This window comes from Hirundo rustica, chromosome 4 (assembly GCF_015227805.2).
Source record: "Hirundo rustica isolate bHirRus1 chromosome 4, bHirRus1.pri.v3, whole genome shotgun sequence".
Taxonomy (NCBI): Eukaryota; Metazoa; Chordata; class Aves; order Passeriformes; family Hirundinidae; genus Hirundo; species Hirundo rustica.
In genome coordinates, this window is record NC_053453.1 from 69,816,518 (window position 1) to 69,843,630 (window position 27,113).

Consider the following 27,113-nt stretch of genomic DNA (forward strand, 5'->3'; position numbering starts at 1 on the left):
TTTAGGAGACTTTGCCAAGAACTTTTCATACCAGAGCTCCTCCAGGTGAGGTGTGCAGCCGGACACCTGTAGCCCAGGTGTGGATCTGCTGTGCTGGTGTATGTGCTGTGATAATGTGGCTCCATGACTACAGATGGGGACCTGGCCCAGCCTGGGTTCTTGCACATTCCCTACTCCCATCAATCTCTTGGAAATTGCTGCATGGATGGCCAGAAGAAGAAAGACAGATGAGGAGGAAGGAAATGTGTGGCTTGTTTTGGGATGTGCTCAGCTGCCCAAAGGAGGGGCCCATGCAGCCACAAGGAAGAGATGCCAAAGGAAATGCCAAAGGGAACGAAGCCTCTTGAGGAGGGAACTGTGTTTAAACGCTGCACGTGGAAAAGGAAAAGATTAACCAGGAAGAGGTAATGAGTGACTGACAGGTCATCATCACTAAAGACAAGGACAAGGCAACTGGAATAGCAAACAAAAGGAGCAGCAGAGCTCGCAGGCTCATTGCATTGCTGTTAAATGATTTAAAAGGCAAAAACAAGGAAGAAAAAAATCAGCCTGCTTCTTTCTTTGGGACTCACCGCCATTTAAACACAATTTGTCATCCAACATCCATGCTGGTCTCCACGGAACCACGTGGTTCCTACCAAGAGCAGAGTTTAGCAAGGAGTAAAAACGTCCTTTGGAGGACCCCGAAGTCCCTTTGCCACATTGGTACTCTACGATGTGTAGAGTACCAAAGCCACAGCTGCAAGTGCAGAGAGTACCTGCCTCCCTCACACTGGAAGGAAACCAAGCAACCCAAAACCTGAGTGAGAGAGAGAGAATCTCCCACCTGACCAGTCCTGCAGAGCTTTCCTGAACACTTTTAATGGCATAGTAACAATTAATCACCCCTTTGATCCAGGCACTATCTCCCCACGCCACAAAACCTCTCAAGATCTTCACTGAGACTGACTACAGGGGCTTCTCCTCATCAAAGGCCAGGCTCAGGACATCCTCTGTCATTAGGCTGATGAGGACAACATCATTGTAGCTAGATTGATGAGGACACGCTGATTTTCGGTGGTTTGCTAGAAGTTTCAGGTTTTGATGAGTGAACGGCAGTGAATCCACACAGGCTGCTCCCATTTCCCATTTCAAATCTTTTGGATTAATCTGCAGAGTGCTGAAACTCACACCTGCATCCATGTTCAAACAGATGGTGGGGTTTGTGGAGGTTTAAAATTTTGGATAATCCATTGCAGAGGAAAGAAAGCTCTGGGGAAGAAAAAGCAAGCTTGGCCATTAACTCAGATGCCTAATTCTGCAAGACTTGGATTTATAAATACATAGATGAATACTCTGATTTAATTTCTCACATTTCATTCAGTGGTAAATGGAAGTTACAAGCATGAGAGCAAGAACATTTATTCTGCTTATGGGAACACCAGCAAAGTAATAATTAAACTGAGGCAGCTCAGTAACATGCTTCCTTCCCCACAAACCTTTCCAAAGGACCCTTGTCAATTGACTTATAGCCTAAAAATCTCATAACGTTTCCTGATAAATTGTTTTGCAGCAAGTTGTGTTGGTTCTGCACTGCCTGGTTTTTGGTAGAGGGGGGCCACAGAGGTGGCTTCTGTGAGAAGCTGCTGGAAGCTTCCACCACGTCCAACAGAGCCAATCCCTGATGGCTCTGAGGATGGACCAAGGCTGGGCCAGTGAGAGATGATGGTAACACCTCTGGGATAACAGATTTAAGAAGAAAATCAAAACAGAGATAGCGAGGCAGTTTTAATTCCAGATAGAGAAGAGGAGGAGATGAGATTATGTGAGGGAAACAACACAGGGAGACCAAGGTCAGTGCAGGAGGACGGGCAGGAGGTGCTCCAGGTGCCAGAGCTGAGATTCCTCTGCAGCTGTGGTGAGACCGTGGTGAAAGAGCTGAGACCCTGCAGCCCAATGGGGATCCATGGGGATGCAGGGATCCACCCACAGCCCAATGGGGATCCATGGGGATGCAGAGATCCACCCACAGCCCCTGGGGATCCATGGGAATGGAGAGATCCACCCACAGCCCATGGGGATCCACAGGGATGGAGAGATCCACTCACAGACTCTGGGGATCCATGGGGATGCAGAGATCCACCCACAGCCCCTGGGGATCCACAGGGATGGAGAGATCCACCCACAGCCCGTGGGGATCCATGGGGATGCAGAGATCCACCCACAGCCCCTGGGGATCCATGGGGATGCAGAGATCCACCCACAGCCCCTGGGGATCCATGGGGATGCAGAGATCCACCCACAGCCCATGGGGATCCACGGGGATGGAGAGATCCACTCACAGACTCTGGGGATCCATGGGGATGCAGAGATCCACCCACAGCCCCTGGGGATCCACAGGGATGGAGAGATCCACCCACAGCCCAGGGGGATCCATGGGGATGCAGGGATCCACCCACAGCCCCTGGGGATCCACAGGGATGCAGAGATCCACCCACAGCCCAGGGGGATCCACAGGGGATGCAGAGATCCACCCACAGCCCAGGAGGATCCATGGGGATGCAGAGATCCACCCACAGCCCGTGGGGAAGGTGCCCATGCTGGAGCAGGTGGATGCCTGGAGGAGGCTGTGATCCAGTGGGAGACCCTGTGGAGAGAGGGTTCCTGCTTCCAGGCTGGAGCAGCCTGTCCTTGGGGGGCTGCACCCCGTGGAACAGTGACCCACACTGCAGCAGGTTTGGGAGGACTGCTGCTGGTGAGAGTGGAACCACGCTGGAGAAGTTCACAGAGAACTGTCTCCTGTGGGAAGGGACCCCATGGTCTCACAGGGGAAGGACTCCTCTTCCTGAGCAGAGGAAGAAGAACTCGGGTGGTGAACTGACCAAAATCCCCACGCCCGGTCCCCCTGTGCTGTCTGTGGGGAGGAGGGAGGAGCTGGGGAAAGAAAAGGTGTTTTTAGGGGCATATTTACTTCTCATTATCCTCCTCAGATTGTGCTAGTAATAAATTCATTTTGTATCTCTAAGTTGAGCCTGCTTTGCCCTTGGAGTGTTTTCTCCCAGTCCTTAATTCAACTCATGAACCCTTCATTAAATTTTTCTCTCCTCTGCCCAGCTGTGGCAGGGAAGGGTGAGTGAGTGACTTTCATTGTGTCAAACCACGACACAAGTACCTGCACTGCACAGCATTTCTCCAGATCTCCCTCCCTCAATCTCCTACTGCCTTTCCTCCTCACTTTCCAACAGTCACATGAACATTTTTCCCTATATCACAACATGACATTACTCAGATGTCACCACAAGACCATTTTCCAAGACTTCCTTTTTTCATTTTTTGACATCCTCCACAGTACAGCAATGCACAGGTGGCTTTTACCACAAAAATACTGCACAGCAACATGCACAGTGTTTGCATCAAGTGATTTTGCTGCCTGGCTGGAAACAAGACCTCAGTGAACAGCAAGGAACTGCCTTTTTCCCTGTGGAGCCAAGGGTATTTCTACCTTTGCTTCCCAGGAAGCCGTGCCTGACAGGAACTAAAATCTACTACTGTAACTGAGTCCAAACTCAGGGAGGAAATAAGCTTTTATCATCTTTGGGATTTCAAACCACAGCTTTCTCTCTCAGATCTCTTGAGCACTCATTTATAGAACTTCTTCCATTTAATTTGTACTGAGACCAAAGAGAAGTGAGTGCAGAACAGCACGTAAAGGCCAAGCAGTTGTAATGCTTTTCACCTTCATCATGGAGATGTCACATAAAATATTCCTCTCCTGGAGGTAGATCTACACCAGAAGCAAGGCAGACACACCATCCCTTTCTTTGTGACTCTTTTAAATGTACCAGACTTCTTACTCTGGCCTAGGGCTGGGGGAAGAAAGGGCTGCTTGCAATAGAGAAGGAAATAAACAAGGACCTTGAACCCTATTTCAGTCCTGGAGCACACTGAATCATGTGTTTGTCCCAGCTTATCAGGGCAATAAAAAAAAAAAAAAAAATCACACTTTCTTCTTTTTTGTGAATGAGAGACCAATTTTTCGTTATCTATAGTGAAAGCTCCTGGTATTGAAAACAGCTTTTTCCAATCCACTTTTAGCTGGCATGGCTGTTGTGTAATTCAGAGATCAACTTCCCCCTTTTGCTGATTTAAAAAAAGCTTTACTGTAAGCTCTCCCTCTCATTCCACGCCAGGGAACTCTTAGAACGATCTTCTAAGCTTTTGCAGCGCTGAGGCAAACAGGCTGATGCCACCTTACTGAAAAACTTCTCTTCTCTGTGGAGCATTCCAAACTGTGGACTATGTCCCCTAAAAACTTATCCTCTCTGTGGAGCATTCCAAGCTGTGGACTACGTCCCCTCCAGGTACCACAGCACGGCCTGATCCATCTGTCCTTCTGGCACTCTCTGAACAACCTGAAATTCCCTGCACCTGTGGGGTTTTATTTTCCCCCACAAATCACCGCTCATTTCTCACTTTTAAATGCACTTCAGGGGTGATTCCTTTTAAAATCCAGGGGTTATGACATTAAGAGACACTGAAGCTGGCAGATGTGACAGACTCACAGCTCCACAAGAACAGCTCTCCCAGGTTTGATGTGTGACTGCAAGGACAAGACCAAAGGATGTCTCTCTAAAAAGGGGTTACAATTCACAGTGGAAAGCTAAACAGAAACAGTTGGAGGGATTTTCAGAATTGCTAGAGGCTCTGACTCACATCCACTGTAGGATGATTTAAAATGGAGTGACCCGCTCTCCTAAGTGTTTGTTCTCACCTCCTGCTAGGGGTTACTAACTCCAAGGAAAATCCGGAAAACAAAACTTATGATGGCTGGTTCAACCCAAAGCTCTGCAACTTTGCAAAAGCCACACCTGGAGGTGAACTGAGCCATGGAACATGCACCAAACCCCACAAATTCCATCTCAAATCAGTAGCAAGCAGCTAGGAATGAGGCACTTAAATCCATGTACAGCATTGGGTAAATAAATACACATGTAAGGCATAAGGCCCCAATGTGTCTGTGGAAAGAAATTCCAAGTTTACCTGAAGAACAATCATTCTGAGAGTTTTCACCAACTAGTGTAAAAATACTTTTCCTAAGACAATGATTACACACCCCTAAATTATTTGATTACCTTTTAATCAAAATTTTTTTAAACATCAGAAGTTAAAGACATAAAAAGCTTTACTCATTAGCTCAATTTTAAATTGTTAAAACAGTAAATAATCAGGAAAAAGGATTTTCTTATTTCAGAGCAGAACTGAATAACCAGCAGGTGGAGATTAGGATCTCCAAATGTTCTGCAGGGAGGATATAAATTCTTGTTTCACTTCTCCTAGAACAGGGTGAGAGTAGGCAGGCACTGCTGTCACACATGAGCTGTCTGTCTGTCTGTCCAGCTCAGCCACCAGCTCTTGGGCTTCACGTTTGCTCTGTCTCAGCTTACAACTGCCAGGTTCTGCCTTTTCAGTTCTCAGTGCTCAGCTAAAAGATTTGTATTTTTACCCCTCACATTTGGACCAGGTAAAACTGTTCTCACTAACAGTGAAGCTGTGGAAGTGCACCCACGCTGGACATTTACATCCAAGGAAAGGTAAAGGAGCTTTTCCTCATGCTCAAACTGCTGCAAGTGACCCCTGGCAAAAGCAGAATGAAGCAGTAGGAAATTAAAAATGTGATAACAGAATCCTTTTTTTTTTTTAATAATACACTGCTGCCGCCACACACATTGCTGACTGGCTGATTCCTAGAGAAAGAAATGTCAGTGTTTTGGTGGCCAAAGGCACATTGCTGGTTTATGGGCAATCATCATAGCTTCAGGTTGCAAAATGTGAGGCAGCCTTCCCTGCTATCCACCATAAAAATATCCAGTCAAACTCTCTAAAGGAATCATATGGATTTAAAGGCATAGGCACTGGAAAATATACACAACTGAGAGTGGGATGCTTTTGGAAACACTAAGGTTTCTATCAATGTTAATCACTGCCAGAAGGGCTGTCTTAGTCATTCTGCAGTTCATCATTGAATAAAAACAAGAAATTACAATTTCAGCTAATAACCAGTAGCTTCTGGTTCCTCTAATGAGTTGAGGTTTCCTACAAAACAAACCCAAATCCTGCTTTTAACTACATCATTGCAAACCCAGAGTAACTGATTTGGGAGACAGAACACTACGATGAGAGAGAATAAAAGGCTACTAAGAGTATGAGTCAGAGCTTTTCTGCCTGCTGACCTTAACTGATGGCAATTAAGCAACATTTTTCACTGGCCCTTCCATTCAAAATGTTGAGCTGCATATATGGTTAGCAAAGATGCTACAGAAAAGTGCTTTCTATAGAAAAGTGCAATACAGCAGCTGCAAACATTGTTCACAAGGTAAAGCAGCTGGAGGGGATTCATTCTGGAGGAGGGCTAAGACAGTTCAAACTACTCCTTTTAATACATTTGGCCAGAACCACAAATAATGCTGGAGTGTAGGTTTTTCTGTAATAAAAAATTTTCCCAAGGACTAGGGAAAGACACCTGTTTTTCTGAAAAATACTCGGAAATTACTGACCCGCATTTTTAAGAAGTACAGGCTTGTTTATGTAACAGAACTCTGTAATAATTTGTATTTGGCTGTGTTTGTGGACAGCTGCAAAGCAGACACAAGTGCAAATATTTTAAATGGTAAAGGAAATGGGGGATCTGTCTCTAATTAAGGGCTACAGTACGAAATGGGCTTATAAATTACTAATTTAAACAACCGGCCTAAATTCAGTGCTACCTCCATCACAAATGAAGGGTACAGTAAAAAATACAAGTACCTCACCAGTGACTTAAACCTGGTCCTCCAGAAGTGCTGCACACACCTCAGTTTTGAGAAAAGGCAAAGGCAGCTCCCAGCACTAACACTCAGGGATTCAAAACAAAGCCTTTTGTTTACAGGGCACTCTGCCCCATTTCAGGCACGAGGGATATCATTAAGTTCGGCTGGAGAAGCACAAAGGCACAAACTTTGGCAGCTGAGAGGAAAGAAAGCAATTGCAGGAACTGTAGCTGTTGGGGTGGTGAGAATTAGTGTAGCTCCCTTGGCTTCCCTAGAATTATATGGATATAATACCCCAGCTGAGGATGTTGTCCATTATCTGTAACTCCAGCTGTGCCTGCATGGCTAATCCAGCCAGATCTTGGAGTCAAGGCTTATATGGCATAAAGCATGCTGCTTAATATGATTAATATAATATAATAGGAAGACACTCACAGATAATTTCTGCATCAACTCACGACTCAGAGCTAAGTGAATATGGCAGAACAAATAAACCAAGATCAGAGTGATTAGGAGGGCTGCTGAGTGATCCAGAGCTCACTGAGTGATCCACGTGCACATTAAAAAGTCATTGAAATTATCTGATTGTTGAGATGACCCACGTTGTGCAATTTGTAAGCAGTTTGTTATGAGCTCTGAACACTCCATGTTCAAGCTGTTCTCATTCAAAGCCCACAGCTGCTGCAAGATGGGAGATAGTGGATGAGTTCCTACCTTATAAATAGTTTACTCTTAAAATTCTTTATTCAGCCACCCTTTTGTTCCCCCCATCTCAATTTGCCCTAGAATTCAGGGCAAATTTACAGCAAATATTTTAAAAAGAAATCTTCTCATCTCTCACAAGCAAGCGCACAAAGGGAGGGAAAAATCTAGGTTTGAATGGATTTTTCCCCCCAAGTGAAATGATGTGCACAGAAAACCAGTGCCAACATAGTGTCTCTATTAGTTTCCACCCTTCTGAAAGCTGTCCCTTCACCAAATCCTAGGATGTCCTCTCTCTTGAGGCTGAGGGAGCATGTGCTCAAGGGCACACATCAGCCCCATACATTATCCTGGCCAAACACCCTGCAGCACTGACAGAGCCTGGCCTCCCTCCACACAGATCTGGTGTCACATCTTCAGCGAGGAAAAGGGAAAACACAACACAAGAAAAGCAGAAGCAGATCTGGGGTTTAAATCTTTGTTATCTGCCAAAGATTCCCACCGTCCCCAAGCTCTTCATGCACCTTATCTGTGCCTCCCAGTCCACCCCATTCCTCCCTGGTCTCAGCAGCAGCAATTTTCACTCTGTTGGGCTGGGAAGGAGTCACCTGGCTACTCAGACTGTGCTGGTGGACCAGCTATCCCCCACCTCCTGCACTGGAAGTGAGACTGGACAGAAGGTTTGCAAAGGCTGGATTCAGCCCCCATGCACTCCCTCAGCTAGACAATGTTACTTTACACTGAAAGCCAGAATAAAGCATAAACCAGAAAATGGGAATTAGATGTTCCAGCTCATTTTAGGAACTTCACCCTGTTCGCAAAGGCAAAAACAGTCTCACTTCAGCCCTAAGCAGGGGATGTTATCTGAGTTCTAACCAAGGCCATCAGGAAGTCCACACCTACTCTAAAAACCAAGCCCCTTCTTTGCTAGTAGCATTACAGTCAATTTCTCAAACAAATGATCTAAAGCAAAAGATCTTTCCTGACATCTGAAAGTTAGCACACAACGTAAACCTTGCTTCCCAGCTTCTGCCCTGACCACTGGAATGTTGCTGCCACTACAAACACTGAGTGAGTGTCCTTCAGGGAATGAGAAGCCCTTCTGAATAGTGCAAGACAAGTAAAATTCATGTGGAAAATACTGGTTCAGGGCTTCAGCTCTCATACCTCTGTGATCAAAACATGGCCAGCAGAGCCTCAGTAGAGCCACCTGAAGACAACAAAACACAATTTGGAAGCTGTCAAGCATGAATTCCCTTCATGTGAAGAAGGAATCAGTCCCCCTAAAAGGCAGTTCACTCTATAGGACAAAATTTTCCTCTGCAACTGCTAAGCACACATAGGGGAAAAAAAAATCCCCATTGATCTCTCACACCCACTTTATTCCAAGTAAATAAGTTTAAGTAATTAATCACCACCACTATTAATTTCTTGTTGTTTTCTTTGGGTTTTTTTTTCCTTGGGATTCCAGGACTGCTGCTAATGGTGGTTATTTAAGGCTTCCTGTCAGAGATGTATTTTTATGCAAGGTTGCAAAGGGCAAAATGAGAGGAAGGGGAAACTTCTGCGGAACTTAGCTGACCCAGCAACATCCAGGAACACTGACAAAAATAAAAGGAGGATGTTGAAAGTCCTTCTCTGCTGTGGCTCCTCAGTGATTGTGGAAAACTAACAGAAAGAGACACATAACTGATGAGCATCATTTATTCCTAGGAAATGAGGATGCTCAGGGTCCTGCCACTCCATGCCAGAGGAAAATTTCTTGGACAGTAAGTTTGTCACTTGATGTGCACCTCTGCCTCTGAGGAAGAAGCATCAAGAGATGAGAGCCAAACACTGCAATATCCTGACAGTGTGTGAACAGCAATTAGCAGCTCTGTGGACAGAAACAGATTTTCTGACAGCTCTCATTAATCTCTTTAATGCAGATTTAATACTCATGAAAGAAACTGTGTGAGTGGCCAAGAACATTAAGTCTTCTTCACATGAGGCACCTCGGCAAACACCTGTGATCAAAGGCTGGGCAAAGAACCAGGGATAGGCTGCTCTGGGCTTCACTGACTCACTGCTGGACTGAGATGGCTCTCTTGTGTTTCTGTTATCCTGTCTGAAAATGAGAGACAGGAGTACTTCATCCACCTTCCTACGTGCACCTCTGCACCAGTCTGTAAACAGCAGCTTCACTGAAAACTTACAAAAAATGCACCTTCCAAAGCAGGAGGGAGATCAAACCTCTTAAATCATGCCCCACAAACAAACCTTTTGGTCCCTGCTCTCCATTACAGAACCAGCAGTCAGAAGCCCTTCCCAAAGGCCAGCTCCAACCTTGCTGCTTGCTGTCAAGCATGCCTCCATCCCAAAAGCTCTTCTGAAGACCCTTTCCTGCCTGACACAGAAGGATGAGGTTCAGTCATCATTCCCTGGGAGGCTGACTGGGACAGGACATGAGTGGACTCCAGCCTGGAGACAACCTGTGAAGGAGCTGCATTTCTGAACTGCCTCTAGTTTTCCTTAGTGGCATCCAGGCCCCTTTGTGCCAGTATGGACACCTGATTTAGTGTTGTTCTACCTCCAGGGACTTGCTGGTCCATGCCTGGATCCCACAGGATGAACTGAGACCAGAACACAACTAGGGCTCCTGGGATTCCCATCTGTTCAGCACATCTCTGGGCCACCCCAGAGGAATCTGAGCTTACCTGATCCTTTTAGGGTTGATGGGAAGAGCCTGAGCAGACGATAAGCTGCCCATCTCCTGGAATGAACCATTTAGAGAATAGTTTAGAGTTCTGCTGGCTAACACAGCTGTGCTTTACATCCATGAAAGCACCTGGATCTGTGCATGCAGCATGATCATATTCTGATCAGCACAGAAGCCCCACCTTTGACTCAGACTGACAAAGCTTTCCCCTGGCAATTCACCCTTCCTATCTTCCACAAATAACAGGAGCCGACAACAAACCTGGCATTGATGCCAGATCTTCACCTTATTTAACTGGCAACCTCTGATGAATATCTGAGTAAATTCATATCTTGTGTTACAAAGCCCATGTCTCATAATATTCATCACTGCTATAAAAGAATAGTGTTTGGTTGCTGGGCTTTTTTGATTGTTTGTTTTATAAGTCAGTTGCTTTCTTCAAAAAATGAAGCTTAACTCTTATTGTTTTCTTTGTATTAGTACTGCTCAACAAGCCCACTGTCAGGATACATATCTGGCTACTTCTTGGATTGCTTCCTTCCCCAAACATTAGCCTAGCATAACCATATTGGAAGGTAAGACAGATTGGTCAGAAATATCTGCAAAGCAACTCTTTACCATATAAAGAGCAAGTTTAATTAGCCTAATGAATCTAAGAATCACACCCTTTAAAGTAGCTCTTTCAGTTACTGAGCTGACCCTTAGAAAAGAAAAGATAACTGATTCATGTTTCATCATTTTATCCAATTACTCTATTTTGTCTTTGTTTCTTTTCAAAAGTCTTTACTATTGTCGTTGGGAGTGAGTGGAAAGGTGCTATGAGTATGTCCACAGGCCAGATTTCAAGTTTTTTCCAAAACTCTCTAAAGGAATGCATGGGCTGCCAGGACTAAGTGGCCTTGCCTGAGCAGAGGCTGATCCCCAGGGGTCCCTCACAATTTATGCCATTCCACGATTTTGTGAATCCTCCTCAAGCTTAGCTTTAAAAAAAGATTTCAACCCAAACCTGCCAAGGTGGCAGCTGCTTTCACTGAGCATTTGCAACGCAGCCAAGACTCGGGTAAGTCATCTCAGCAATGCAGATCTCCAGAGGGTAAGGAGAATTTTACAAATTACATGCTTAGATGTGGGGATTTTAAACTCTACCTACAGTGTTTAGCCAGTCTCTGCCTGCAGTGGGGTTGGAAAAGGTAATATTAGATGACTCCCTCTTCGCTGGAGAGTAAATATAACCATCTGGTGTAAGTCTGCATTACTGATTTACAGTACTTCATTACTGCATAGTACAAGAGAGCAGAGACTGAAGCTGATAAGAGATCAGAACAAGGAAGGAAATCTTGACTGAAGTTTTAAATGAGCCACAATCTTTTAACACCACAGGATGAACTTTTGCCATGGAAACAGTGACAGGCTCAGCTCTCTATTCCACACTGTGCCTCTTATCAGTGTTACTCAATGCCAGCCTGCTGTATGAAACAGGCAGGGCGCTGAAAAATTCAGCTAAGAGCGTTCTGAGAACAAATTCACCATAGCTACTAATTGGAAATGCTGCTCTGGGCATAAACCCAGGCAGAAACATTCTCTTGTTTGTAAGTAAGGCCTGCCAATAGGAGCAGAAGTAGTAATTACCACACAAGAATCAACACCCTCCCACAATATAACAGAATAAATTAATTAGAAATATAGTATTACATGTGTTTTTAGAGAATCATAGAATGGTTTGGGTTGGAAGAGACCCTAAAGGTCATCTGTTTCCAACCCCACTGCAATGGGCAGGGACACCTTCCACTAGACCAGGGTTGTCGTTTTGCTTGTTGTTTGCTATCCTTTGTAGAAAAAGCAGAAAAGGCAGGAAAGTCACAGTGGAATGTTCTAGTCTGAAAATTTAATTTCTTTTTACATCTAAACACAAGGAATCCATACCCCCATAAGCAAGCCAGTTATAGGGGCTGGCACAAATGAAATTAAAAACGATAGTTAAGATTTCTTGTACAAAAATTTCATAAAATAGCTAAAATTTCTTGGTTTAAGACACTTGAGAAATCTCTTGTGCATTGTTTCAAAACTCATGTGAGATAGACTCTTAATTTAATGTGCAATTTGACTTAAAGAGTCAGAACCTTAAGGGTCTGATTGTAGCACCTGTCCTGCCCCAGTGAGAACTGCACTATTGATCCAAATGCACAGACAGCTGCCAAAACCAGCAATGCCAAATCTTACAACTGTGTGCTCACATACCCAAGGGAGAGTGTTAAAATTACTCTATTGGAGATCTTTTACAGTCCCACTTTACAGCTCCATCTTTTATTAGCTGTTAATACCACAGTTCAACATTACAAGCTGTCTACACACTCTGATCTAGCTTTGCATTGTAATTTTTCAAATTTAAACTCATGGAGACCTGAGCTTATTTTATGATTATTCCCCCGATATTCAGGCTTTAATTAACTCAAGTAAATGCAAATGAAAACTTTCACTCTCACAAGGATGACAAGACTGACAGGAGGTAAAGCTCAAATCAACAAACCATCCCTGTGTCCTCATGGAATTCATGAGAAGACTTTGTGGTACTCCTTTAGTCAGAAAACAGAACTGGAAATTGAAATAACAGTTGTCCTTTTCCACAGATAATCACAACAGATTATTGTTGTCTCACATCCCATCCCAAAATGCAGACATCTCTGCTGTGTGTTTTCTCTCTCTTCATTTGGGAGAACTGAAACACACCAGGAACAGCACAGATAATAGGATTTTTTTCTGCACTAAACTGCCTCCCCTGACACCACCATCCACCTTTTGAGGTGCACTTGCAGAGGAATTGCTGCTCTTAAACTCTCTGGTGGAAGATGCAGATGAACTGATGGCCCTTTAGGCCACACACTGCACATTTATTTGAGTCCCTCTACACCACAGAATGCCACCTGAGGCCCAGGAAAGCCATTAGAGGAACACTCTCCAATCACAACTCACTGTCTGGGCTGCTTGGAGACCACCTTCAGAAATTCAACTAACTCAGAAGAAAAAAACAAAGATTTTGGGTAAAAACCTTCCAAAACTTGACTTTTTCTCCCTGTTGTGTCATTTTGAAATGCTGGCTTCCATAAATATTCTACCCATTTTGCATTTACACAGCTACCTGATTGTTCATTCTGCCAGCCTGCATACAAGTGAAACAGAGACATCTATACAAAATAAAATCAGAACATTTCCTCCAGAGATCTCTTAATGAACAGCAACAAGCCCATGGGTAGAGTTGCTCAAAACTTTCTTTTCCCACGTGCCTGCCACTAAGGTTAAAAACACATTCTAGAGTGGCCAGATCTAAGATTTTCACAAGGATTCTTATGGAACATAAATCAATCAGCATCAGCAGCTCACAACATTCTGAGACAGACTTGGAAATTTGGCTTTCAAATCTTGCACACTTCAGCTTTGAAAGTAGGTTTTAATCCCTGGCAACACTTCTTCCCTCAATGATGATGCCATTTAACTTCTTTGTTACCCCCTAGGAAGAGCCTTCTGAGTATGGAGATATCTCTTCAATGTTTAACATTTCCACTCTCTTTCTGTGGACTAAGCTAAGTCAGAAGAACTGATTTCTTCTGCCCTTGGTTTCAACCACCCCCCACCCTGACAGAATCATAGAATCATTAAGGTTTGAAAAGACCTCTCAGGTAATCAAGTCCAGCCATCAACCACCACCACTGTCAGCATTAAACCATGTCCTCAAGTATCATATCCACCCATTTTTTTAACACTTTCAGGGACAGTGACTCCCCATGTCTAGCTGCTCCAATGTTTTAAAACCCTTTCAGTGAAAAAAAAAAAGAAAATATTTTCTAGTATCTAATCTAATCTTTTCCTAAGGCACTACTTTGCTTTTTATGCCAGCACCTAAGAACATGTGGAAAAGAGTCCCAAAATATCTTCCTTAACAGTTCTGATACTGCTCTGGCTATTTATTTATAAACTCCTGAAAAAAACATTTCTCAAGATCCATCTACCTTCTGGTTTACCTAAAAATCCTTTAAGTCTGTGAAGCACTACAGTGATTTACCCAGGAGAGTCTATTCCCCTAAAGTGCTCCCCACGAGCATTTCTCTCTCCATTCATCCTTTCCTTCAGCATCTCATTCTCAGCAATCCCCAGCTGTTTAATGAGAGAACACACCCTAATTAATCCCTCTGCCTCTGACATCTGTGCCTTAACCTAAAGCATTTGGCCTGCTCTCCGTAAGGATAATTTCTACGCTCCTGTGCCCATCTCCTGAATTTGCTGGTTTTCTTTGAAGTTTGTGGGATCACATGGCTGCAGATGCTGCAAACCACATTTAGAGACAGGAACAAAAGGAAAAGTGGGAATGTCACAATCTGCAGACTACAGAGAAGTAGCCATTGTCTGTGTCCTCATTATCTACAGTCATTCAGACTGCAGGATGCCTTATAGCTTCATTTAAAAGAAAAAAAATATATATACATATATATATATGCTTGCTTTCCAATCAGTATCTGAAAATATCCAAGAGACGCAATACTTGCAATACTGGTAAAAAAAATCTAGGTTAACATTAAAGACTGTAAAGAAAGACTGGTTACCAAAACATGGATTAGGCACTTAAAAATCTTTGGAGATATTACTCTGAAAAAAACTGCATTGTCCATACGAGACACTGAAGTATTCCAATGACTTTGAAGATACTAGTCACATACTTAAATATAAGGCACCTGATTAACTATTCCACGCATTGGTGGTAGGATTTAGAAGCCCTCACATCAAGTCCTACTGCAGGAATAAAAGGATGAAAAAACCCTCACCTTAATTAGAAGCATTATTTGCTCAAGCACATATATAGCTTTCCCATTTCACAGCCCTAATAATGGAAAACCAGACAGCTGGTTGTCTCTCTGTTTGGTAGTGCTGGCAGGCTCCTGGATTCAGTGGTCTGAAGAAGACACCAGGAGGTGGGAGAGGGGGGAGGAATGAAAAGGAACAGTCTTCCTGCCATAGCTTGCCAAGAAAACGAAAATGTGTGAGACAATGTGTTAACGAATATCCCCACAGAGGAGCAAGCACTGGTGATTTTGGTAAGGCAAAGATTCTGCAAATGTCATTCACAATGAAGATAAGGATGATTATTATCAAAATCCCAGACAAGAAACTTACAAATGCTTGTGTGAAGTAATGCATCCTATTCCTCTCCAATCCTGCAATAAACACACAGTAGAATTGAAATTTGAGGATATTTCAATCACAAATCCAAATGATTATTTCAATCCTGGTATCTTCTATCTCTACTTTATGACAACTACTAATGAAACATTTATTTTTAAGAAAAAGCATCAAACCATGATTTCATGAGATCTTACTTATAATTTCCCATTTCATGCCCACATCAATTTGCCCTTTAAATTACTGTAGGATGGAGACTTCCATAGGCTCTCTGGGAAGCTCTTCCAAACATCTAACAATTGCTTTTGTTCTCCTCAGTCTTTCCTTCTCCCTTCTTTTCTCCTATCAGATTAAATAACTTTTCCTCCAAGTTCTCATTTCCCGAACCCAAAATTTCACCTCATTGTTCTTCATCTCAGCAGCAGCACCTGACCTTTCTCTTTGGAGCCAGTGGTGCATTTTGAGACCTCTCTAAACCCAACAGTCCTTTCCTTAAGGCTGAGGGTTCCTGGATCTCCTTCTTCCTGCTCATTCCTGTATTTTGTGGTTAACAGGAGGTGGATAAGAGAGTAAAAGCCACTTATTCAAATGGGGTCAAAGCACGGCTGTAACAGCAACAAACTGTTCCAATCACAACAGGACTTCTTTCCAATTCCATGTATTTCTGCTCATCAGCTAAAAAAACACAACAGCAAACCAGAAATTCTGGAATTTTTCTTTCCTGGCTCTGCTTTTGGCCTGGTGGTAGCACTGTGCCAGTCCCCTCCATCCCCACAGTCTTGCTTCCTTTTCGGTTCAAACAAGGACAAAAACAAATGTTCCACACAAAGAGAAAGTAAGGCATCATTTATAAATTGAAAGGTTTTTAAAGAAACTTTGTATTGGAGGAGGGAAAAAATTATTACCAACAAATGGAGCTTCAAGCAACCTCCACATACGGAAGAGCTTATCACAGTCTTGCCTCTGAAGAAGTTCTTCCCAGAAATATTATTCCCTTGCTGTTGGCACAGATGTTCAGAGACTCTTGTAGAATAACATAAAAAGTAAATTAAAAAAAATTATCCTTATCACTTTGGACTTCTTATCAATGAAATATCCTTAGATATATTTAGACACCAGGAATGAAGAAAGAACCTCTATATGAAGTATTTAAAATCCGGTGACTAACTGACTTTGCAGGGAAAGATCTTCCCATCACTTGACTTGTACAAAGAAAGGACAAGATAAGCATGAAGGGTTTTCCTTCAAGAACGTATTTCATGGGTGGTTTCTGCCTTTCTTTTTCTGATCTTTTGCAATTACCAAATAATAATGTAACTACCTAGGAACAGAATATGTAATTTTTACATGGAGACATACTGAATAGGAATTCTCATGAAGCATTTTCACTGCGTAAGCAACAGGCATAATACTGTACATTTGTTTAATAAAAGATGAAGGAAGCTTTTATCAAAATAACTATTGCTTCAATTCTATCTTTTTATTCCTAATAGTCTAAGTCAGTTGCATTCAGAGATGTCTTCAGGACTGAATCCAGGAAAGATTATTAGTTGCCTCTAAAATGCAGGGGACACTGGAAAAAAAATTTAAGCCCACTCAAAATCCATGGGAACCCAATAAACAGCAGTGATATTTAACTGGCATTTCCAAGCTGAGAGGCAGAATCATTGCATTTGTTAGTCCTTAGTCTCATTGCTTCATCATGATTTAGTGCTAAACATCAGATGCAGCAAACACTTGTCAAATATCACAGAGATCAAAAAGGTGAATTAATTTAGTGAAAGGAAAATGTTCCCATTCAGTGATGGAAGTTCCTGCTTCCACACAGGCCATGGACACAAAGCTCATGGATAAAATACTCACCAAGAAAACATCAACTGATCTAAAACTCCCTGAATGCTGAGAAACATCTATTTAGAGTATTATATCCATGTTATTGATCATATAAGTATGCATAGGTTAGACAGATAGGCAGACATGGAGCCAGAATGCAATATTGCTGCAAACAGCATCTGCTTGCATATTTAATTAGAAGTTTGGACAAATTATTATTGTTTGACATTTGCAAGAGTTGAAGATGGTAAGAAATTAATAAAATTTGCTTCTCCTAAAGAGCCCAGATCCAGTGACTTTAGAAACAGATAATAATCCACATCCTCTTTGTATTTCTTAGTTAAAAACCTCATTCCATTGGTCAAAAATCATCCCTGCCTATTGAGCATTTTTATGTTCACTGACTCATCCCCTCCACAGCTGTAGACAAGGGTTCAGAATATGGAAACAACCTCTCTAAGTGACATAACCTTGTTTATTTTTCCCAGAGTCTTAAGAATGGCTGTAGGCACATCACAGGTCTCGCTACTGCACTGCCTCTTTCCCAGGAAGGACTTACAGCAGCTACTCTTGGAGAGGAAATAAAACCCAGGACAAATATAAAATAACCTCCTGCCTACAAAGAGGTTCCCTGCAGATGAAGCCAGGCTGAATAGGATGCCAGGGGAATGAACTGGAAACATCAAAGATGCGGGACTGCAGTCCCACAACAATACTCGGGGGTAGAGGGTGGGAGAGGTCACCTTGGCCCCAGGAGCAGCTTTATGCAACATTTCAATCCCAACTGCAACCTTGACACGGGCTTTGACAGAAAAGTTAAGTTTTGAATGCAAAGTGGAAAAAGGAGTTTCACCCAGGAGTGAAGGACTGTGAGTTTCAATATTAACTGAAGAGAGACGTCTGTGAAAAATTTTAGACAGAAAAAGAAACTGGGACACTCAACACACATCCTTTTAGACTGGAACATTTCTACCACAGTACATCTACTCTAAGTTCTCCTGTGTTATAATAATTGAAGTTAGGGTAGGACATTGCCAAAACACAAATGAGTAGGACATTCAAACCCAAATGAGAACAGAGAAAAATATTTCACAAGTGAAAACTGCACTACCTGCACAGTCACATCTCCTGCTGAAAACAGAGTAGGAACTTGATCTCCCAAGTTCTGCAAAAAGCAAAATCTTTTGAAGTTATTTTCAAAGTCAAGGTACTCCTAGATTAAAATTGTGACTCTTCCATCCTAAGGTGCTAAATTGAGAGGGAAATGGCGGCATCCCTGCAGTAACTACTGCTAACAATTTGACTTTCTAAATGCACTAATTCTGGTTTTAGAACCACACAGAAAATTGCTTTTCACATCCCTGGTATGAAAGCTTTGCCCTACTCAACATGTGTCACTGTAAATTATCTGGTAAGGGTAAATCTTTCAGAAACCATGAATGGTGCTGCAGGACCAATTCACTAAACCTGCCATAAGACACTTGAGAGATAATTGAGATGTCAAGAGTCATCAATACCAACATACTTCAAGTAAGGACAAGAGGAGAGGGGAAGAATGACAATGAATAATCCCATTATGTGATGCTAGCTAACTCACGGCTTAGAAACAGATACATCAGTCACAAATCTGAATGCCTTTGAATTTCATGAAAATCTAGATTTATAAGCAATCTTAATTCCTAAAAAAGCTTCCTTCCACAGGAGTGATGACAGCATTGTAGTCTTTTTTTTTCTGTTTTATCTTTCACGATATAACCATTTTTCCCCCCTCTAGCTTAACACAAAGGAGATAAAATAATTACTTTGGGCAGCACACAGGAAAACATCAGTCAATTATTTTTTAAAAAAAAAAAATTAAAATATTTCTTCCTGACCAAGCAGAGGAAGCAAAGCCTTAAAGGAGGTTTCTGCCAATTTTCATTGCTGTGAATTTGTTCCCTGTGTCATTCTCAGTTGCTGGTTGGGTGTCTCCCCCTAATCAATACATGTACACATACATTCCACAATACTCTCTCATCCAAGGTCTTGCATCACAGTTACTGTCCACACCCTTTGAAAACTGGCATTAATCACAATCCTGTTTCCTTCCTCTCTTTTTTCCCATTTCCCACCGCCCTCCACTCCTCCTCGTGATATCCACCCCTCACAAAGTAGCACCTCGCTCTCTCCATCTGCTTCTTCAACCACCTCCTCATTCCATCCTTCCCCTCTTGCTGGAAAACTCCATGGTCTCTCCAGTGTGGCTCCAAAATCTCCTCGAAGCATCACTAAAACTCTTTTCCTTTTCTGTTCAAAAATAGTAACCACAGTCACCTTTCTACTCCAGACTTCAATGGAGGAGAGGGTGCAAAACAAATATGCCTGAGTTAAATAATCCTGTCTTGAGAACTGTAAAACCCTCTGAAAGGTTGTGCTCCACACTGCTCCTCTTCATTTTGTCCCAAATGCCATGGCCATACTGATCTTTCCTTGATGGGATGCTCTGGCCATTCCATTCCACTTCATAAATTAGCCATCTACATACCACAGGATTTCCAGATTCCCTGTGGAAACTCCCTGCCCTGAGTAACTCCCTGATTTTGCCAGGCACCTGGTGCCATCCCCTGCCAGGTCTGCTCGGTTTGCTTTGATCTCATCCCACAAACATTTCTGTGCCTTCTCCTGCCCAAGCACTCTCTGCCTGCAATCAGCTCTTGAAGCTCATTATCAATCTCCATTTCCCTCTTGCTTGGCCTCTCTGTTCTGCTCTGTCAAAGACTGTCATCTCTTCCACACACAAAACTAGAGAACCCTTCAATTCCTGAAAGAGAGGAAAAATATTACATTTAAATACCATCAAACATCCATTTCCAAGCCAGTGCCTTTCTTTCTAAAACACCTGGCTTTTCACTATGTATTTAATTTCCCTGCTTTGCTTCCTTTCACTTCCCAGTGCTCACATTATACATTTCTTTATGCCTGATCATTTTCTGCTCATCCCCCTGGTTCACATTTTTCCTCTGGTGTTTTTCAGTGAACGTGGCAGGTTTCTACCAGATCTTTTTCTGCCTGAGAACAACCTACCTCATTCCAGATGATGAGCAAAGAACATGGCAATTAAAATTCAGGGAGACAAAATCAGAGAGAGATAGCACTGACCCTTTTCTCCCCTCACTCTCATCAGTGATTGACATTTGGAAAATTTCAACCAACTCTAATGAACAACACAAATTTGTCCCAGTTTCCTAAGGAAGCAAAGCTTGTGTGAACTCACCCTGCCAAGCAGTTCCATCCCAACCCCTTTTACCCTCTGTAAGTCAGTATCAAACAAAGAATGCAAAGGCAGTGAGGACTCAGAGGTTATCACTGCTGAAACAAAGAGAAACCCAAATTAGCATCTTCATTAACTGTGGGATGCAGCAGCCAGCTGGCCTGACCAGCAGAGTCGTTTTGGGCAAGATCCCTTAGCTTCCCTGCTTATACTTCAAGGATCAGAGGTTTAGCCTTTAATTATTTCACCTAACACCAAACCATTGCCTGTCTCATCTTTTCCAGATCCCCTTCCAGGATATGATTATTAAGAACACAACTCTGATGCACTGATTTCTGTAACACAAATGAGGTGTTTTTCTTTTTGTCTACCCCCCAACCAGAAAAGGAAAAAATCTACTCTCTACCTTTTCTGGATTATACTGGGATTTGCAGTCACCAGTTGCGTTTTGGATCCAACGTCCTTGCTGTATTCGCTGGATAGAGGAGGAAGGTTGCACCTGCACACAGAGACAGTCAAGATTTTACATGACATTCAGGGCTGACAGGCTTCAGAAAATGTAAAAATGCTGTATTACTGAACCAGGATATTACTGTACCACACCTATAAGCATTTTTGTACCAGATTGTGGGGAAAGAGAGAAATAAAACCTTTTGCAAGATATGATATCTGTGTAGCTGCTAAGCAAAACCAAGGGCATACACTTGACATTTCTGACAGGCTGAAAGGCTGTGGAAGAGGCTGTTAATGTCTCTAGAAGAACTTTTTTAAAAATCCACATTCTTTAAAAGTTCTGATTTTCACTCTGTTTTGTCTTGTTTACCAGTATCAGGCTCCAGACTGATGATACCACTCCGCAGTATTACAGGCATTATAACTGGCATTTTTAATATTACACAGTGGGGTACCATCATCTTAGAGAATTTACTGAGAAAACTCAGAGGAAAAAAAAAAAATAGGTGGTTTTTTAAATATGCGTGTCTCAGTTCTGCTCACAATCTCATTCTGGTGGGCAGGGCGATAATAGAATAAAGCCAAAGCAATTGAGCAAATTTACTTTGGGAAGCAGAGAATCGAGACTAGAAAATAAAAATGGAGGTAGAGGGAAACATCCACACAGTGAACAGTCCTAAAAGCTCCCTTGTAAAGACCTAGGAGAAGGAGGAAGGTGCAGGAGGCAAAGATGAAGATACATCCAAAGAGTATCCAAGCCTATGCACTGCCCTAAAAATTAGTCAGGAGAAATCTATTCAAAACATAAAAATTACAGTAAAAACTGGTTTCCAAACACTTTTTTATTTCAAATTTCTCCTTTAAAACAAAGACATGAACAGTATTCAGAATGCTTAAAAGGCAGAAATGAAACCAGAGACAAGCAGAATTTGGATTTTTTTTCAGAGGAAGACTTTTAGGTGTTTACGTTGTTGGGGTTTGGGATTTTTTCTCTGCAGTTTTTGTTAACTCAAAACGAACAAACAAACAAACCAAAACCAACAAAACAACAAACCCCACCCAACCAAAACCACAGCGGTGCTGTATCAGCCTCTATCTGCATATAAATACCAGCTCTCAAAACCTTAAATTCTCATCATCAAAAAATGCCAAGGAAAAGGACAGCAATGTCACCAAGAAACACAAAATTTTCAGGAACATTTTCTCCTTTTCGTGACTGTATTTGTTAAGATGTGTAAAATGTGTTGAGATTTCAGTCAAGAAACAACTTATAGATCACTCCACCACAAATTAAGAGAAGCTAGACAATTTCAAAAGAAGACAGGAAAAAAATAATCAAAATAAGAGGTCTTAGAAACGGGAAAGGGAAAGGAAATGGAAAAAAGGAAATGGAAAAAAGGAAATGGAAAAAAGGAAATGGAAAAAAGGAAATGGAAAAGGAGGAAAGTAGGAAAGGAGGAAAGGGGGAAAGGAGAAAAAAGAGCAAGGCTAGAAGCATAGGGAAGTCATAATTCTCAGACGTAACAATTGATAAAATCTTAACACTAAAGAGTTCCTTAAAATGAAGTAAAATAAAATAAAAGTCAAGCAAATATTTGTGAAGAAAGATTTATAGCTGATTTGCCTTAGGGTAGGGAGGTGGCATAAATACCTCTGGCAGATCACAATTTAATGCTCCCTGCTCTGAATAAACACAAGCTCACAGGACATGCTTTTAAAAAACCCTTTTTGGTTAAAGTTGATTTAAAAGCAGTATGAAGGATTAAGACCTCACCCTAGCTTTCATCATCTCAGCATCCAAATAATGACAATTCTTTCATAAGCCAGGCACAGATGCATTATTTAAACATATCTAATTCCTTTCATCAGTAAGTCTGATTCCCAACTTACTGTGCAGGAAACACTAAGAAATGGCCTGAGTATCCACAGGAAACTGCAGGAAATCTGTTGCTTGACCTTCACAATTGTTTTCTTGGATAGGTCAGCAGAGTGCTGAGTGTTCTGCAGGTGAGGAACACACTGAACCACAAGACTCATACTAAGAAACTTTATTTTTAATTCTCTTATCTGGTACTGAGAAGTAAGTACATGAAAAATAGAGTTAAAAAAACATGGCTTAGGACTACTACCCAACACTTCTCTCTTAAAATAAGCTTTAGCCATCAGGGAGGGAGCAATTTTTTTTTTTTTTCCTTAGAAATAAAAATTACAAACTTGAAAATTAGAAGAGGCCATTATAACCACAATATCTAACCATGTACACCATATGCACCTTTCTCATTGTATATGCAGCCTGCTATGCCTTAGGGGCTGAAAACTGCTGCTCTTTTCATCTCTGTGTTGGAACAACTGTGTTTGTAGAAGATGCTCAGCAACCAGATGAGTTTAAAACTCATTAAATAACCCTGGCAATTACAACGTATAACTGCAGGCATCTTCTCTCACATGACAAAGCTTATGGAAATATACATAAGTGAAATCAAAACTCATCTGAAGGGCATTAACAAAGAAGGCCAAAACTGAGCAGGACATTTCACACTGCAGAAATACTTCGAAGATACTACGAAATTTTCTTTTCAAAATTAAAAAAAAAATAAGTGTTATGGAAGTCACCATTGTGCTCCTTCTCTCTCAGATTATAGAAATGAGATTTAGAAAAGATCAACTATATTTTCCACAAATATGATTTCATATCACCTAATACACCAGAGCCTAATACAACCAGAGTTGCAGACAGCAACTGGGATTTTGGAAGGATTTTCTCAATGACTTATTTCTAAATCAAAACAAGCTCTGTGCATAAAATGGTTGCTTCACCCACTCTGCAGAAAAATGGGTTTTTATGATCAAGCTAAAATAGCTGCTGGGGTTTTTTGTTTTGTTTTGGGTTTTTGTTGTTGTTTTGTGTTTTGTCAGGGTGTTTTTGTTTGTTTGTTTTTGGGTTTTGGGGTTTTTTTGCGGGTTTTTTTTTGTTTCATTTGTTTGATTGTTTGGGGGGCTTTTCGGGGTTGGGGGTTGGTGGTTTTTGTTTGTTTGTTTGTTTAGGTTTTGAGGGGGGTTGGTGGTTTTTCTTTTGTTTTGTTTTGTTTTGGTTGGTTGGTTGGTTGCTTGGTTGGTTTTTTGTTTTTGTTTTGCCTTTTTTTTTTGTTTGTTTGTTTGTTTGTTTGTTTTGGGTTTTTTTTTTTAACTTCTGTTGTTTTTGTAACTGATTGCTCCTAGAGCATTTTAGTTTCTAGAAAATATAACCACAGCATACACTCTGCAGTTTCTTGTATTTAGTCTATGGAACACCTAAGGAGTTTTGCAGTAATGGCAATCAGAGTGCTGCTCTCTCCCCCTGTGCTTTACATCTTCTCTTCTGTAAATGCTCTAAGTACGTATTTCCCTTTGCCTTTAATTTGTTCTATTTCTTTGCATTAGCAGGCATTTAAAAATGAAGGCATTTTTGGTCTTTGAGATGCCAACCAGAAATTACACATAATGGTTTAGAGCAAGTTTGTATGGCTTTATAATAAGCCAGCAGGATCTAATAAGGAGACTTGTTTTAGTGGGTGTTCTTTATGCATCCATCAGAAACCCAAAGAAACTCCAATTCTCATCTCTTTTGGAGCATTCCTTCAGCTTCTCCCACACAATGTTTCTCTTGTTCGTGTTTATCAGGGAGGAACTAATTTCTGTCCTCCTTCCTTAAGGATGGCAGACCTAGAAAGTGCCAAATTTAATCACAAAAGCAGTAGCTGGTTCAACATCCCTCCTGACAGGTTCTTATAAATGAAGGAAGGCTGGAGGGAAAGGAAACGTGAAGAATCACAAAAACCTCTCATCAAGGGAAGAGGTTTGGCCTTTCCTCAGACAGTCAGCCATAGTTCAGTCTTGAGGGAAGAAAAACAAAGGAAGATTTTAGCTTGTACCAACTCAAGCCTTGCCCCATAAATCGGCCCCTACTCATTCTGAGTTCCAAAGGTTGCACAGATGGCATTTAGAGCACAGAGCAGCATGAAGCACCCTGGCTATCACTGCATAAATGATGAGAAAATCAGCTCCTCAGGACCTCCCTGAGACACTGCACAAGCTGGCACAACTTTACTGACCAGCAAATTGTCCCTCTGCAGAACCAAGCCAAAACTCCCTTTTCGCCTCTCCTCATACTTCGACCCAAATTACTTGTGCAAAGCCTCCTGCAAAGGCAGGGCAACAAGGCAAATTATCATTGACTAATCCCAGATTTGAGGATTTGAAAAGTCTGAGGCTTGGCAGGTGGAAGGGGGGACAATGTGGCGTTAAGGTTTCTGTCTTACCGCATGACAAAATCTGCTTGATCTATTTGTTTGCCGCAGCCACTCTTTTTCAGGATCCCACCGTTTCCCACCACGGAACATTTCTTCAGTGGCAGCTGGAAGGGAGTAGCCTAGCAACACAAAACAAGACCAGTTTTACAGGGGAGAACACAAACATCTTTGCAGCAGCCACTCCTGGAGAGCCCGGGGAGCTGTTAGAGCTCGAAGTGACAGAAAGAAAAAGCAGAATTAGGAGTGAAGAGAAAAAAAAAAGGTACAGAAATTAGCTGGAAAGTATATGTGGAACCAGTCTGATGCCCACTCCCCAAAACAGGATGCAACAAACGTGATACAGAAGATGATTTTCTGCAAAACCAAAACTGTCTGAAGTCCTGATGCAGGTACAGTTCACAAGCCTTCCAGGCAAGCTGCAAGGGCACAGAGGAAACAAGACAACCAGGAAAACAGGAAAACAAAAAATCTATGAGAGTGATCTTCCTGAGCTGATATATAAAAGACACCTCTGGGGAAGAAAGGAAGGAAGGAACAGGGAAGGCTGTGATGTCAGAAATGTGCTGGGAATCTGGAGTCAGCCTGGCTCTCTCCATGGCTGTGTTGCTGGGACAGGTCAATCCACAGCCTTAGGCAAAGCATTTGGAGCCTGACAGCAGCTCCTTAAACAGCCAGTTGCCCAGACACATTACAAATTAGTATTTGCATAAATTAAAATTATAATGGGCCCATTTTAGCTGAGGAGCTCTTGTAGCTGCTTAACAGGGCATGACAGTGCAAAGTCAAATGGTCATGGGATTCCGTGCACCAAACACAGCAATATATTAGATCTGTACAGTCCTCATTTCAGAGGATCTCAAAACTATGGATGGGACATGTTCCTGTCAGCCCCAAGCCTTTGGTGAGCTTGTGGCAGTCTTGTAAGCAGCACACAGCACTTCAGAGCAGCCCAGCACATGAAAAAAACAAGGTGGTGAAGAGACATGTGAATTTAAAGCAGTGTGATTTAGTTACGGAATGTGATTTGTCTACAGTACAAGAGTTAATATTCTCCTCAAGCAAAAAAAATGGCGCAGGGATTTTTATTTATCAAACCTGTCAAAGCCTGACTTTGCAGCAGAGACAGGAGTTACTGCACAGGCCTCAGAGAATACAGATGCCAGGGAGAGAAGATTCAGCATCACAGAACAATTCTGTCTGGGAAGCCTCACTTGCATGTACAGAGAACACCTGACATTGCATCATGTATTCACCAGGCACTGCAATACAGGACATGTTCCAGAAAAGCAGACCCACTGTTACAGCACAGACTCTGCATTTTTTAGAACATATTCCTGCTGTCTTATTTCTCTTCTTCCTAGATTTATTTGCTTTGTCTACCTTTCTCTGCAAACTAGACACTGTTCAGCTTGTATAAAGTCACAACCTACTTTTTAAGGAGAAACTAACTCTGGATTAAGATGTGCTTAAGCAGAAAAGTAAATTTTGCTGTCCTGAGGCCCAGCCATGGTTAGGGATATACTGACAGCACAGCAGAGCAATACTGAATATGCAGCTGCATTCTTGTCCTGCATCTGCCTTCTCAAGAACATTTTTAATTTACAGTTATTGAATCAGGAGCCTATCTTGAGATTCAAAGGACATCTCATCTCTGAGGTGACCCTGATCAAATGAGAACTCACATTCTCTGTAAAGGGGTGGGGGTGGGAAGCAGAGGAAATGTAGACTAGATATGTTCTATAAATAACGATACCTTGCTTAAAGATACATCAAAGCTCCTTTCAAGACAGCTGGTTATACAAAGGCTGTGCCAAACCACAAAGGCAGCAGACATTAACTCTTGCTTTTAAGAGTGGTGGGCACTGTCACATAAATTCTGTGCCTTTAGATCCCCCCAAATAGGCATTTAGCAGTTACTAAATGCTTCCAGATCC

General features: G+C 42.1%; 1 protein-coding gene across 1 annotated transcript in view; it reads right to left on the bottom strand.

Moving 5' to 3' along the window:
• ST8SIA1 (ST8 alpha-N-acetyl-neuraminide alpha-2,8-sialyltransferase 1) overlaps positions 1 to 27,113 on the bottom strand; it is a 94,906-nt gene that overhangs the window by 18,983 nt on the left and 48,810 nt on the right. Inside the window, exons 3-4 of the mRNA XM_040062402.1 lie at positions 25,189 to 25,298; positions 20,844 to 20,936 (exon numbers count right to left, since the gene is read on the bottom strand). Of these exons, the coding sequence (XP_039918336.1) occupies positions 20,844 to 20,936; positions 25,189 to 25,298 (203 nt within the window). The remainder of the gene's footprint in view (positions 1 to 20,843; positions 20,937 to 25,188; positions 25,299 to 27,113) is intronic.